Source organism: Rhynchophorus ferrugineus, unplaced genomic scaffold (assembly GCF_030347505.1).
Source record: "Rhynchophorus ferrugineus isolate W39M unplaced genomic scaffold, kcgeb_rfMv2 rfM7, whole genome shotgun sequence".
NCBI lineage: Eukaryota > Metazoa > Arthropoda > Insecta > Coleoptera > Curculionidae > Rhynchophorus > Rhynchophorus ferrugineus.
Window position 1 is genome coordinate 8,286,808 of NW_027472586.1, and position 16,559 is coordinate 8,303,366.

Here is a 16,559-nt window from a genome sequence, read left to right on the forward strand (position 1 = left end):
GTATTAGTGAGAATGCAGTGATTAAATGTAGTTTCACCAAGAAAGATGTATACAGGTAGTAACGGAACAAACTAAAGAGAAATACAGTGATATTAAAATGACCTTACAAGGAAACACAGTACTGAAGGAAACAAGAACTAAGCGTAAAAAGTAAATATGCTCTCAAGAAAATAAAATATATTCAATTCAATACACAATTGTTAATTATATAAATTAGAACTTCAAGGGAATACCACTAATAAAAAAAAACACGCCTTGAACTCTGCTTCATTTATGGTGTGGAAGATAGTTCACTGTAATTTATAATAAAACACAACCCTAACCTACAAACTATTATAACTGCAAAATTAATTGTAGTTTTAAGTCCTTCGATATATATGCCTTAAATGTACTGTATTGTTAAAATATATTATATTTAGAGACATTGTTAATTCATTATTTCATTTAGGTTAGAATTTTGTCAACTTGGAGATCATCTCAGAAGACTTCCGGTCTTACCCTGCCTGGTTAATAGATTTTGTCTTTTGGAAAATCACAAACAAACTTACAACGATGTCCCAGCAGGATTTGAACTCGCGACTATCGCAGCAGTAGGAGGACCTCCCTGTCGCCTTTACCAGTGCGCCAACCAAGCCGACCCATAAAGCTAATGAAAATCCATGATAAACAGCGGGCGATTTATTCCTTTTTATTACCGTAATTGCGGCAATGAGTTTTGGAATGACAATCAACATGGGATTAAGGATCCAACCAGCTAAGCTTCATCGATCAACCAGGATTATGAATTGGTTTTGAAGGATTTATCACCGACTAGCTGGCCCAATGGCATCCTGTCCGAACACTGGCTTCTCGTTTCGAAAAAATGATCTATATCGACAATAGAACAAATAACAACAACGCAATGATATCCATTTAGTGAGTCGTATAAATATTACAAGGGATATGTTATATAATATTTGTATATCCGATATTTTAAAAAAATTTTCTTGACCCTATTGGAGCGACACCTATCGACTCTAGTCGTAAGTCATTCCATACTCTCTAAAAATTTCATCAAAATCGGTCCAGCAGTATAGGTTGCAGTAGCCCAAGGTTCAATGACATACATACATGCAGAAAAATGCAATATATATATATTGCATTTTTCTGCATGTATGAAAGACAAAAAATGATGTCTTGTTAACAAGTTGTACAAAATTATTCAGAGAAACACAGTATATGAAAAAAATAACTATTACCAGTTTTTTTTTCTCCAAAAAAGCCAAACCATGGAAACTGTCCGACTGGGGCCAGCAGCAACCAATTTCAATAAAGACCATCTAAAGGTCTCTAGCGACATTTTGACGTCACAGTTTGGTTATTGCCTTCAGAAAAACTGCATTGTGGCTTTAACATTAAATATGTCACATATTGACGCTGAAATAGTTAATTAAGGTACCACCTCCACTCATAGAATTATAGATCAATTGTCTTAGAATTATGGGCTATATTATTATAGAATAATACCTTTAACAGAAAGAAATTTTAAAGATTTCATGAAAATACATTGTTTTTTTTTGTAGTAAGGTCAATTATCCAGAATAAAGTGTTGCGAGTCGTCGTTGATGCCCTTTATTACGTGTCCAACAAACTGATTCAGCGCGATATCCCCATAGAACCTATAACGAGTGTGATTCGTAGTGTTAATGCGAAGTACTCTGAAAGACTATTAGCCAATGCACTCGCCAAACAGTTAAATGTGCGCGATGATAGTGAAATGCGTAGGCTCAAACGCAAACTGCCATACGAACTGATTAATAGACACATAGAGTGAGATTTACTAATCTCTAGAATAAGTTAGAATAGTTTTTAGAATAAGTTAGGAGAGATTTTAAAATAAGTTACAATAGAATCTAAAATAAGATTTAGATTATAAATGGTACAGTTCATCACTTACTGAAGTGATCTACTACATGTCAGGATAGTTATATTATATAACTGAAATCATATAATAATACTTATTGTCCACGGGCAAACTGTTGACGTCCTAGGAGATTAATAAAAAAAAAAGATCAATTAAATCGAGAAAATATAACAAATGCACTTTGCAATGGTACGTTTATTTTTTCACCTTTGTAGATTATTATAGTTTAGGAGTTTGTATGAACTTTGATCAGCGATGTCTATTGGAGAAAATACAAAGTACTCAAAATTGTATTTTCAATATTCATTACTTTTGTTGTTTGGTTTAAATAAATCTGCTATTGAATATCATCAAAAAGTTTTAGAAACTAATGGAGATGCTGCTCCATCATATCACAATTGTCGGTTTTCAATGATTTAATGGTGACGATATTGATGTCAATGGAAAAGGACGATTTGGATGACCAGAAGAGTTAGAACACGCTTAAGTGCAAAATTAATTAAAAAAAAACTCAACTGAAGCTGGCAAAATACTTTCCGACAGCTTAACAGTTGAGGAATTGATTCTTTCCAGATGTTTCAACATCGCAATTTAGTTAACTGTCAAGCAAAAAACGAACAGTGTGGTGTGTTATGACTGGCGATTAAAACTAGATCTACTACAATCCTGAGTGCAGAAAGTCATGGATTAGTAGAGGAGAGCCATCCACATCGACACGTAAGCGGAGTATTGATGGCCATGAAATTTTATTGTGGATATGCTGAAATCAGTAAGGTATTATATATTACGAACCACTGCTACTGATTATTAATACAATTGAACGACGTATTGCTGCAAAAAGACCAGTAATATTAAATAACATTGCAAGAGTTGTGAAGGACACACTGTTGTAGATCCAATGGAAAGATGTGCGGCATTCCGCGTACTCACCAAATATAGCGCCTTCTGATTACCACTTGTTCAAATCGATACATTATGGTTTGGTTTGCACAAGGCCTCAAAATAATGAAAAGGTGCGAAAATGAATCGATGATTGGACCATCTGCCAAACGAACATCGTTCTCTGGACACTTTTTCACCATGTTACCAGAAAGATGGGAACAAGTTGCCGAAAAGACTTGATTAATACATTTCCACCAGTAATAACAGGTCAATTGAAAAGTCCCCGGCTTACCATAGTAAAACAAATTTCTTTGGCATAATTAGTTTTTTTTTCAACAAAATTCCCTTCAAGGTTTGTATAGTGTATTACTGATTATAGCGACCCTCCAACTTTTCGATATCACTTTTGTCCTTTGCTTCAAAATAGACCTCAGTTTCGGCGATCACCCGGCGATCACCTCTTCATTCGACAAATATTTCTTCCCAGCGAGCAGCCTTTTCAGATCTGAGAACAGGAAATAGTCGCTAGGGGCCAGATCTGGAGAATACGGTGTATGAGGAAGCAATTTGAAGCCCAATTCGTGGATTATTGCCATCGTTTTCACTGACTTGCGACACGGTGCATTGTCTTGGTGAAGCAGCACTTTCTTTTTCTTCAAATTCGGCCGTTTTTCGGCAATTTCGTCCATCAAACGGTCCAATAACGTTATGTCATAGTCGCTGTTGATGGTCCTTCCTTTTTCAAGATAGTCAATGAAAATTATTCCATGCGCATCCCAAAATACAAACGCCATAACCCTGCCAGCCGACTGTTGCGTTTACCCACGCTTTGGAGCGGGTTCATCATGTGCAGTCTAATCAGATGACTATCGATTTGACTTCAAATTGCTTCAAATCTTCAACTTCAACTGTATTTTTTCCCTTCAAAAAGCAATATTTTATCAACACGCGAATTTCCTTTTTATCCATTTTTTTCACAATAACAAATGTTGCTTCAGTCAAAATGCTATAATTCACAAACTAATGACCCGACAGCTGTCAAATTTATACACACATCTTTTGACGGCCAGGGCTAACTAAACAACATATGGATTTAATACTAGTAGCGCCATCTATGTGTCAGGCCGGGGACGTTTCAATTGACCTGTTATACACATTGAATTACAGTTTAGATGGAGATAATGATAAACATATAAAGGCGGATAAATATCTCATCGCGATTAATCAAACCAAATTTAATTAAAGCAAACCCCCAACGTGACTGGTATAAAAAAGGAGAAAGGAAAAAACAAACTATTAAGAATGGAGATTTGCGACGCAGATAGAAATGATTAAAGATAACGATAAGAGGTTCTATTTCGAGACCCTTTCCGTGGGTTATGTCCTGAATTAAAGGTGCAATTGAAAGAGAAAAACGGCGAAAAGGGCCAGCGCCGTAAAAGGAAACGGTTTTTTAACTAACAGGTCGATTTCTGTCCGTTCTTAACGCGCGATTATAAGGGATAACATAAAATTCTTTACGATCTATTTTGGCGAAATTTAGGGCACGGCTTTGAGGAGGTGGGCGTCGGGAGGGGGGTTTATGGCATCCTAACGATCGTTTCGCCGATGTTTTGGCGGTACAAGACCGCCATTATAAGTTTTCTTGTCGGAGAAATATCGTTTTAGATCGGTTCGTGAAACGGTGACCGAAACTTGGGATTTAATCCTGATGATGACCGACTACGCAATGAAGCAACTTTAGAATTTAATTAGCGCTACTTGAATAATCTCAAAATATAGTACAGGGGATGGACAAAATAATATGAACACCGTACAATGCGTGTAAATTATACATCGCGTATGTACTGTTCAGTTGCTCAGACATGTTACATCTTGTAGATTATATTTCAGTGTATTATACGCTTTGTTTTTTCCATTATCTACTGTAATAAAAGCCTTTACATAATATGGTAAACAGTCACCTGTGGAGAAGAATAATTGACGAAACCCGTAGTTAACTGACAGAGACCGACGAATATTATAAGATATTTTAAAAATAATTAAATGGACTACAAAAAATAAATAAGGAACTAACTAAAAAGTAAAAATTAATTAAACTTAGATTTTTAACACAAAACAAAACAAGTGTGATTTGTTGCTCGTACCGAATGCAAAGTGATCAGTTGGTAGTACTTAAACTAATATTGTTAATAGATAGTAGTAGAATGTAAACTACATCTAGTAGATAGGCTAAATAAGGTTTTTGTTTATTTTATTTAGTTATTACAACGATTATTATGTAACAGGTCAATTAAGAAATCCCCAGCTTATAGATGGCGCTAATAAAATTAAACCCATATGTTTTTTAGTTAGCCCAAACCCTCAAAAGATGCGTGTATAAATGTGACAGCTGTCGGAGCTGAGGTTGTGAATTGTAGTTCAAATGCTACTAATTGAAGCAACTTTTGTTATTGTGAAAAAAATTGATAAAAGGGAATTTCGCGTATTGATAAAATATTGCTTATTGAAGGGAAAAAATACAGTTGAAGCAAAAACTTGGCTTGATGCTGAGTTTCCGGACAATGACCTAAGAAAATTAACAATCAAGGATTGGTATGCTACTTTTAGACGTGGTGAAATGAACACCGAAGACGGTGAACACAGTGGACGCCCAAAAGAGGTTGTTAATGGCGAAAACATTAAAAAAATCTACAAAATAATTTTGAATGACTGTAAATTGAAACTGAATTAAATAGCAGACACTCTCAATATATCAACTTAACGTGCATGTCATATCATTCACGAATATTTGGGTATGAGAAAGCACTGTGCAAAGTGGGTGCCGCGCGCGCTCACTTTTGAGCAGTGTTTGAAGATGATCAAGCGTAATGAACCCGAGTTTTTGCGTCGATATGTGACAATGGATGAAACATGGCTCCATCATGTCGATGTGGACTGCACACGATGAATCTGCTCCAAAACTTGGGAAAACGCAACAGTCGGCTGGCAAGGTTATAGTGTCTGTATTTTGGGATGCGCATGGAATAATTTTTATTGACTACCTTGACAAAGGAAGGACCATCAACAGCGACTATTACATAGCGTTATTGGACCGTTTGAAGGACGAAATCGATGAAAAACGGCGGCATTTGAAGAAAAAGAAAGTACTGCTTCACCAAGACAATGCACCGTGTCACAAGTCAGTGAAAACGATGGCAAAAATCCATGAATTGGGCTTCAAATTGCTTCCTCATCCACCGTGTTCTCCAGATCTGTCCTCCAGCGACCATTTCCTGTTCTCAGATCTCAAAAGAATGCTCGAATGAAAAAATTTTCGTCGAATAAAGAGGTGATCGACGAAACTGTGGCCTATTTTGAAGCAAAGGACAAATCGTACTACAGATGGTATCGAATAGTTGGAGGATCGCTGTTACCCTTGAAGGGAATTATGTTGAATAAAAAAACTAATTTTGCCAAAAAAATGTCTGTTACTATGGCAGGCTGGGGACTTTTCAAATGCCCTGTTATATATTTTATTTTAAAACCTTTTTATTTTGTGTTAAATATTTAAGTTTGATTATTTTTAAGTCAGTTCATTTTTTTTAATAATTTATTTTCCTTTTTTTAGTGTTACGTATTTATTCAATAAATTACACAGTTGCTTTGTTAAGTATTACAATGGGTAGGTCAAATAAAGGTGCCGTATGATAAAAATAGGAATAAAAGATATAAAGAACGATTAGAGGTGATTGAACTGCAAATGTTCTAACCAAACTAGAACAACAACTATAAGAGTCGTTGCCACCGCCGGGAATCGAACCTGCAAACCCCACGCGTGAGCTAAACGCTCTATCCACTATACCATAGTGATACTTGCCTGCAATATTTCTACGGCTTCCCATATGATACGATTAGTGCTTAAAAAGCAAACTGAACGGTTTTTACACTGAACCATTTCCGGTTGATTGAGTTCCGACGACTTTGGTAAGCAAACCCTTATTAAAAACTCCTCAAAATCCCTGAAGGGTATAGTAGTCCGATCCCTGCTGAGTTCTGGTTCAACACCTTACTAATAAATAAATGTTTTACAACCGCTGATACTATTGTGATTTTTTGTTTTTATTTCTAACAACTTGCCAATAGGGCAGATTGTGGAATCACGAAGAGTAAAAAATTTCTAACAAAAGATACATGAACAAGCAAAAAAAATAAAACAAAAAGGAAAATTAAAAAAATGTATATTCACAAATAAGATTAGATCTTTCTTTACACATTAAAACAGAAAACATATAATAAATATTCGCCTTCCGCGAAATAAATAAAATAAATAGTTCATGGTAATAGTGGGGCATGTTGCGCGTACTCCGGCCTGGTAAACATAGAAGGCCCCCGTCCGCGTCCTTCATATGTTTCGCTCCGATGACAGCTATCAAAATTACCGACTTTTCGTCCAGCCCGTTACGACCTTGTTTGTCTAATAAATTTTCCATTTTCAATCTGTCGCAATTTGCATTGTTATCGTTTCGAATTAAACGCCAATCCCATACGTTATTTTACAAACAACCAGTGACAGAATTAAACGTCAATGATTCTACGGTATATTTTTAACAAGCGTGAACTAGTTTAACAAATTACAGTGCCGAAAAAACAGCTAAAATAAATAAACACTTCAACACTAGTGCTACCAAAAATAATATCAAACGTAAAAATCACATATTCAAACAACTACTGGTGATAATACTAAAAACAACAAGTCGAAGGCCCAAACTAATACAGAAAACTGCTTTACCGGCCGACGGTCGTGTTTGACAGTTCGTTGAACGTCACCTTCTGTTTCGGGCGTTTTTTAAACCAGCAAAAGTACTTGGAGCTGTCCGGCGAGTTCATGGATGGTACCAAAGCTGGCCGGAGCCAGTAGATTTGTTCGTCGCTGTCGTCATTTGTCGTTATAGAGCCTATAGAGTTAATAATGTATTGATATGATGTCAGGATCGACTCGTTAAGTTTATCCTACCATTGCTTTTCGATTTTTTTATCAGGGCGGCCTTCTGTATGACCCCCATGATGGCTTTTTTTGGAGAGGTGTCGGTTACGGTGTAGGTCCGACCGTTACCAACGACCAAGAGTGGTTGTTGAGTCGCCACGTCATCAGAACGGTGATTATTCAGATGAACATCATGAACCAATCTCAAAGAGCGAGATTCTCGTACTGTAGCTTGCCCAATCTGAAAAAAAAACATATAGTTTACATCTCACAATATACAAAACCCAGTAACATCGATAGAGTTAATAAATAATGACGATCACGGCATCTATTGGCGAGACTATCCAACAAAGAAGGTAAAAATCAAAGATTCATTGTTCTTTCTTTATTGACATGTACATTCTAGATTGTTAAGTGAAATAAGAATCCACCCTTCATAACCTACAAAAATATCGACAGTGACGTTTCCTTGACACTCTACTCGAATTAAGATTAATTCAACAGGAGCACCACCAACATCGAAAATATTTCGATCAAAATTTCGAACATTCTAAAAATTGGGTTAACATCGGGGGGTCTCAAACGTCGAGTGACATTCATAATTAACTGTCACCGAAACGTCTCTGTTGCCGAGTTAAAATTAGTTGGCATTTTCAGAGCTATCTTGATGCCCGTTAATTTATGTTAATTTGTCGTCTTATATATTTTGACGTACACTCTGGAATTTTGTTTTAATGTAACGTCGTGTCTTAAAACAAATGTCGAAAGGGCAGTTAGTAAAAATAATTTAATAAAAACAACTGTGATGATTAAAGTAAACGAATATTATTCTATATCGAGTATAAATTTATGATTAAGTTTTGAAGAACTTACTAAAGACGAACATAATTTATATATACAATATAATACAATTTTCTATTTATAGTATTATTAAAGTGTCAAAAACAGTTTATGTAAAAAATCATAATTTTTGTAACTTAATCGAACCGGTTTTTGTACCAACAAGACAGTTTGGAGAAGCGTCGCTTTTTTTGTTTTTATTTCAAGGAAAGCGCAGGTGGCTGGGGTCGATTGATATGTCAAGCTTATGGAGAACACCGTTCAATAATAAAAACGTGAGCGCCGGTGCAGCTGTTTTAAAATTGAGGATTTGATTGAAAAAACCAATAGCACTAATTTTCCAAAAGTTGTTGATGCTGGAAGAGTTTGAGGCTAGAAATGTTAAATGTCAATGTCAAAATTTAGAAATGTCAAAATTTTAATTTAATTCTACTGGTAATATTAAGTTAAACGATTAGATTAATTAAAAATGTAATGATTTAAATTAATTACTAATTTTTAATAATAATTTTTCAAAAAAAAACTTAGTTTAAATTTTTATATCGAACTTTTTCTAGGATTCTACGTCCTCTCGTATATTTTTTAATATCTTTTAAAATTAGGACCGTTGCAAAGCACTGTCGATATCGATATATCAATATTTTCCTATATTTTTAACTTGTATGCTTTTTGTAGTATAGTATTGAACGTTTTCTAGGATTCTATAGCACCCGTACTAAAAAAAATGTTCGATAATTAGGGCTGTGGCAAAATAATATCGATGTTGGTAAAAAATATCGATAGTTTCTTAAATTGAACAATATCAAAATTTTTAAAACCTAATGTTTTTGAAGTATAGTATCGAACTTTCTAGGATTATACTCCTAAAAGTAAAAAATATTTGCATAGAAAATTAGGGCTACAATTAGGGTTAAAAAGAAGTGTCGATATCATATACCGCGCCCGACATCCCTAGTTCAGTGCGCGAAAAAAGCGATGGACAATAAAACACCAGAACTTCAAGTCAATCATCGCCGACTGTCAAGCCATGTGCGTTACAAAACAACGCCGACGGCCAACTGCGATCACTAGGCGAATCCGCCAAAACGTCATAACTTCGGATTTCCTGTTAATGAGATCGATCAAAAGAACAAACACTTAATTCCAGCGGCAGGGAAACCCGCCATCCTTCCGCCGTCTCCACTCTAATGGACTAATCCTCTTAAATGGAATGGAGAACGGCGACGCCTAGATAAAAGCTTCGAAATCCCCCCCGAAAACACCGAATTCGAGACCGGGACCGGTCCGTTTCAACAGTTCGGGGAGTCCGGGATCCGAACCCGTTCCAACGACACCGAACCCTCGCCGTCAACCTAACCATCCCCCCACCCTCGCCTATTGTCTTTCTCTCTCGGCGGGTCGCTTTGTCTCCGTCGATCAGCGTGAACGTGTGTTAATTTGGTAGGCGTTCCTATTCAAAACGGGGGATGGACAGGGAGGGGGGTCCGTAAACGCGGGTGCGGAGGGGAAGAGGGACATTAAACCAGGAACGGGACCGTTCCACCTAATGAAAAATCGATTTGGAGCCAAAATATTTTGTTTATGTGGGTTTGTTTTTGGTCAGTTCCCGACCGACTTTGGGAATTCCCACGCGGTGTGATTGGTGCGGTTCGCTGTTTTAATAATCAACCCCTAACATTGGGACCAATAATTCAACGTCTTCCTTTATTTGAATATGACTTTTTGCCGCTTTCGGCAATATATCGCATCGATGAAACATTTTCTGACATCATTTAACGTTAGATATATCGATTTCGTTAAGTAATAATCAGAATATATCAAATCTGATCAATATAGTGGTTGCGAGAGAAGTCCTAGCATTAGGACCATTAATCCAACGTTTTCCTTTATTTGTGTACATATATATTTTTCCATTTTTTTCTGGTCATATAACGTATCGATGGAACATTTTCTTAAATAATTCAACGTTTCTTATATCGATTTTAACATGTTATAATAAGAGTAATCCGTATACTAGGTACACTTATAATTCTATAATTAGAACCTTTTCTTTTATTTGAATATCACTTTTTCTGTTTCTTTTCTGGCGATATATCGCATTGATGGAACATTTTCTCACATCATTCAGCGTTTATTGCATCAATTTTATCAAGTGATAATCAGAATGCACAAATACTATAACCATTCTCATATATGAGATGAGACTGATGACTAAATGCTTATAATGATAAGTCAAACTGGTCAAGTTTCGATGGTCTATCAATTTCTTAGTTTTTGATACTTCGAAAGAAAAACTGCAAAACAACTAGCTCTAATTTTTCAAGGGTTGGTTTGTTGATACTAGGGAGTGTCTGAAAGTTGTTTTTATATTTGTTTGGAATATCAAAACTGACAATATAAACGTCAAAATTCGGAAATGTTAAAATATTAATGTAAGTATATTAGAAATATTTAAAAAACGATAATTATGGGCCCAAAACACAGCAAATGCATCAGAATATTACAGAATACTTTTCCAAAATCGCTCATTATGCAATATCTAATATTGTTACCATAGCATTTTGTACAGATGATAGATAACAAGTCAATTCAAAAGTCCCCGGCCTACCATAGTAACAGACATTTTTTTTGGCTAATTTTATTTATTCAACATTATTCCTTTTAAGGCTGATACACTGATTATAGCAACCCTCCAACCTTTCGATACCTTTTTTGTAGTACGGTTTGTCCTTTGCTTCAAAATAGACCTCAGTTTCGGCGATCACTTCTTTATTCGACGAAAATTTCTTCCCAGCGAGCATTCTTTTGAGATCTGAGAACAGGAAATAGTCGCTGGGGGCCAAATCAGACAGTTAATGCAAATTATTCCATGCACATCTCAGAATACCGACGCCATAACCTTACCGGCCGACTGTTGCGTTTTCCCACGCTTTGGAGCGGGTTCATCATGTGCAGTCCACTCGGATGACTGTCGATTGGACTTTGGAGTGAAATGATGGAGTCATGTTTCATCCATTGTCACATATCGACGCAAAAATTCGAGTTTACGCTTGATGATCATCATCAAACACTGCTCCGAATCATCAACTCGTCGTTGTTTTGGTTAAAAGTGAGTTCGAGCGGCACCTACTTTTCTCATACCTAAATATTCGTGAATGATATGATGTAGACGTTCAGTTGATTTCTTTAGAGTGTCTGCTATTTCATTCAATTTCAATGAACGGTCATTCAAAGTCATTTTGTTTGTAGATTTTTTAATGCTTTCATCGGTAGCAACCTCTTTTGGGCGTCCACTACGTTCACCATCTTCGGTGCTCATTTCACTCGGCTTCAAGCCAAGATTTTGCTTCAACTGTATTTTTTCCCTTCAAAAAGCAATATTTTAAATGACAACATCGCACAATGAGGCGAAAAGCAGTGCTTCAAAAACCGAAATTGTCAACAGAAACAAATAAAACAAAGAAACGAAGAAAATACAACAGAAATTGTCGTTGAAATACAATTAATTTCTTATTAATCTAGTATTATATTTTATATTCACTCAATAAGACACGAAGACGAGAGGAATAAAGGGACATCGAAAGAAAAGAAACGCGAAATACAGTGGTCGGCATCGATTTCCTGCCGCTCCGGTCGGAAATATATATTGTCGGCGATCTTTAAGCGGCATTGAATGGGAAACCACGCTGGCCAAGCAGAAAAGGTGGATAAGGCTACCAAACTGGAACGTTTTGTTTTCGGCCAGTCGACACCGACCTACTTGATCCTTATCCTGTTTGTTATATGACGAAGAGGTGTTCTCTTGAGGGAACAGGTCTGGTTTAGAGCGTAAAAGGATCTTTGTTTGATATTCACATTGTGTGAATTGAATGTTTTAGGAGAAAAAAGAATTGGCGATAAAATAAGTAACTTAAGAATGTTTCTACTTCTTTATCAATTCCTATTAAGTTTGTGTTACAAAATACAAATATGACGAAGAAACAATGCTAATAACTTTGTTTTCGTAATATACAATAGATAAAGGTGTGATTGTTCTTTTTTAAAGACATTTACACTGCAAATTATTCATTTATGTATAATAGGTTAGGAAATCAACCATCAAGGATTGGTATGCTAAGTTTAGACGTGGTGAAATGAGCACCGAAAACGGTGAACGCAGTGGACGCACTAAAGAGGTTGTTATCGACGAAAACATTTAAAAAATCCACAAAATGATTTTGAATGACCGTAAATTGAAATTGAATGAAAAGGCAGACTCTCTAAAGATATCAGCTGAACGTGTACATCATATCATTCACGAATATTTGTGGTGTGAGAAAGCTGTGTGCAAAGTGGGTGCCGCGCCAGCTCACTTTTGACTAAAAACAACGACGAGTTGATGATTCGAAGCAATGTTTGAAGATGATCAAGCGTAATAAACCCGATTTTTTGTGTCGATATGTGACAACGGATGAAACATGGCTGCATCATTTCACTCCGAAGTTCAATCAACAGTCATCCGAATGGACTGCACACGATGAACCCGCTCCAAAGCGTGGGAAAACGCAACAGTTGGATCGCAAGGTTATGGCGACTACCTTGAAAAAGGAAGGACCATCAACAGCGACTATTACATAACGATATTGGATCCTGTGAAGGACGAAATCGCATAAAAACGGCCGCATTTGAAGAAAAAGTGCTGCTTCATCAAGATAATGCACCGTGTCAAAAATCCATGAATTGGACTTCGAATTGCTTCCTCATCCACCATATTTTCCAGATCTAGCACCCAGCGACTATTTCCGGTTCTCAGACCTCAAAAGAATGCTCGCTGGGAAGAAATTTTCGTCGAATGAAGAGGTGATCGACGAAACTGAGCCCTATTTTGAAGCAAAAGACAAATCGTACTACAAAAATGGTATCGAAAAGTTGGAGGGTCGCTATAATCAGTGTATCACCCCTGAAGGGAATTATGTTGAATAAAAAAAACAAAAATTCCAAAAAATGTGTTTTACTATGGAAGGCCGGTGATTTTTCAAATGACCTGTTATTTTGAGTTATTCTCAGTTAATCATAATTTTACATATAGGCCATTTTACACTATTGTTCTGGATATACCGTTACTGCTTTATTCACTTATTTTTCATATACAGTTCGTTCTGTTTAAAACGTTAGTTATTCTTGTACTGTTCAGGTTTCAATTTTAAATAATAGACAATAGTGAACAAGTGATTTAGTTGTAAATATTGTCAAACCACCGAATATAAACTATAGACCATTCAATCAAGATCTTTAATATATTTAGTATTGCCTGCCGCAATTTGTAAATTCATTTTAGAATCAGACAATATTTTCCTTCTTATTTTATTCTAGTTAAAAAGAGACACAATGCTGTCTGATTAGTTCGAACACGTAAACATTAGGACCTTTTGACGTCCCAAATTTAGATGACGTATGTACAAAATAACTTTGAACGGACTATATATTTGATGTTCTGAAGTTGTTACAGTTCTAAAAATAATCTTACTCATGATACTTTTGTTATAATATTTAGTGATCTAGTAATTTAAAAATATTAATATTTTGTTGATTATCAAAACTAAACGGAAATTATATTTAATTAAATGCAATTTGGAACAGATTAGTGAGTCAAATCTTGAGACATTTTACATGTATTTTAATATACTGACATTTGTTACTGTAATTAATGTTATATATCATATATATTTCTGATTTTATTTTCAAAATATTGTCAAAATAAGTTTTTCCCTTAGTTATTCTCTTTAGTTTATTATGAGAGAAACACGATTAATTTAAATCGACCGCAGACCGATTACAAGTCATAATGAATGAATAGAAACGCAAAACTTACGGTAATCCGTATCTTGAAAATCCACGCCTGCTTGATGGTGAGGAAGAGCCAGATCACAATCCAAAAGAAGAGGTGCAGTATGCCACCTATGATACAGATCAGGGTGACGTCATCGAGACTGCCCCGGTACACTACCGTGTAGTCGTGGATCAAGGGAGCGTTGCATATCCCGATGGATATCAGCACGCAGAAGGCGGCGCAGTGCGTGAAGTAGGTCCAGGCGTTGCTGGACGTCGTCTTCAGGGTGATCAGCTTCTTGTCCCGCTGGCGGTTCAGGAACGAGGTGAACCTTGAAAGTTAACCAGATTTTTGGAATTGTTGTCGTTGATAGTTAGTGGTTTGTTCGTTTTACCTTGTGTGCCCATAAAAGTACATGACTACGCTAGACGCTAGCACCAACAGAGTCGAGAGCATGAACAAGGCGAAAGTCACCTCAGCATTGAGCAAAAACGGTGTGGCACTGTCGAAATTGTTGTATAGTCTTGGACTGTGTTGTAACAGAGGCAGTGATTTCCATAATTTGGCAACGTGGATCTGTCCACACCAAATATAACGAATGAAATCAGTGTAAGAAAAACAATTAAGTCAAACCAGACTTACCTTGTATAAAATGCTCATTCCAGCGTATGATATTAACGTATGGAGGCCATTGATGAACAGCTGGAAGGAGAATATCAGTCCCAGGCTCTTGTTGGTGGACCAAAACAAAGCAGGATATCGTATTGAGTAGATAACCAATGCCAAGACCAAATTGATATATTCCAGGGATAGAGATGACCCCCATGGTCCTTCTGCAATCCATTATTATCCTTCATTATTGAAGTGTTACTTTTGAAATTGTAATTAAATAAATAGTTTCATGAAGTATATCCAGATAATTGTTCAGTGACGGGTGCTATAAAAAAGGTACTTGGTCCGGAAAAAATATCGGTTGAAAATTTTTGATATTTTTTTTATATTCAGAAAAATACACGTAATTTGATAGATTTCTTCAAATTTTTGAATTTTTTTTCAATACTCTTTATATAAACAAACACATCATTTATACACATACACATAATTGTACTCTTCCATTGGTTCTATTGTCTCATTATTGAAGTCTTTTCTTATTTCTTTATTTTTCGTCTTGTCCATCTTTTTCTGACTATTCTAAGGCACTCTTAATTTATTTAATGAATACGCTGCTTATAGCGATGTAAAATTTCATGTGTTTTTCCAATTCTGACATTCATTTTCACCTCTTAGCTTCTATTACTTTTATTACCTGCAAAATCTGCTACTGACATTTTCTTCTTTTCGATAATTGTATGCCCTTTGTAGTCCTATTTCGTCTGATTGATATTTCTTTATCATTTTATTCATTAATATTATAAACAGAGTTGAGCTTAAGCTTCCATCTTGTATTAGACATGGCTTGGATTTTGAAGGATTTTGATTTGATGTCTAAAGATAACGCCATTGGTATTTAACCAGTATATTTCCTTTTGGATTTTTGTGTTTTTATTTTAGGTTTGAACTTCTTTCACTATTTGTCTAAACATATGGTCTTGTGATGATCGTCCCCGTTGGAATCTGCTTTGCAATTCACTTAACATTATCAGAACAATGCAGGATATCGCACTGAGAAGCTAACCGTAACCAAGATCAGTACATTATTATGTACTACTGATTTTAGGTGATTTTCTATAATTTTCTCTATATTTTAATGGCTTTACGCAACAGGATAAGTAATCTCTCTATAATTATTACAGTCCCACTTATCCCTCTTTTTACATACAGAAATAATAAGTGCTATTTGCCAACCCTATGGGATTAGTTTCTCTTTCAATACTCTATTGTAAATGTCCACTAATAATCACTAATAAAAATCTTAAAATAAGAATTTTTTTCTGAAAACCTCTATTTGTCGACTTGATTTATCCTTTGGTTAAGGCAGGAGAACGGCTATATATAGTTTCAATTGTCTTTATAGTCAAAAGTGAAAAATCCGACCGGGAACCATCCAAGTTACGCTAGTAACCAGACTTGGTAAGACCTGATGTCTTCTGGGATAGTCTCTAAATTGCCAGTCTAAGTCACTGGCCAGTCGTTTGGTTTAGTGCCGAGGACTGTGGTTC

The 16,559-nt window shown here is 35.8% G+C and overlaps 1 protein-coding gene across 1 annotated transcript in view; it reads right to left on the minus strand.

Moving 5' to 3' along the window:
- The window catches only part of tinc (transmembrane protein tincar), a 56,263-nt gene that overhangs the window by 10,153 nt on the left and 29,551 nt on the right, over positions 1-16,559 (minus strand). Inside the window, exons 6-17 of the mRNA XM_076410596.1 lie at positions 15,043-15,233; positions 14,795-14,976; positions 14,443-14,731; positions 7,782-7,992; positions 7,555-7,722; positions 7,131-7,241; positions 4,658-4,749; positions 4,409-4,507; positions 4,080-4,169; positions 1,998-2,026; positions 808-867; positions 618-759 (exon numbers count right to left, since the gene is read on the minus strand). Of these exons, the coding sequence (XP_076266711.1) occupies positions 618-759; positions 808-867; positions 1,998-2,026; positions 4,080-4,169; positions 4,409-4,507; positions 4,658-4,749; positions 7,131-7,241; positions 7,555-7,722; positions 7,782-7,992; positions 14,443-14,731; positions 14,795-14,976; positions 15,043-15,233 (1,664 nt within the window). The remainder of the gene's footprint in view (positions 1-617; positions 760-807; positions 868-1,997; positions 2,027-4,079; positions 4,170-4,408; positions 4,508-4,657; positions 4,750-7,130; positions 7,242-7,554; positions 7,723-7,781; positions 7,993-14,442; positions 14,732-14,794; positions 14,977-15,042; positions 15,234-16,559) is intronic.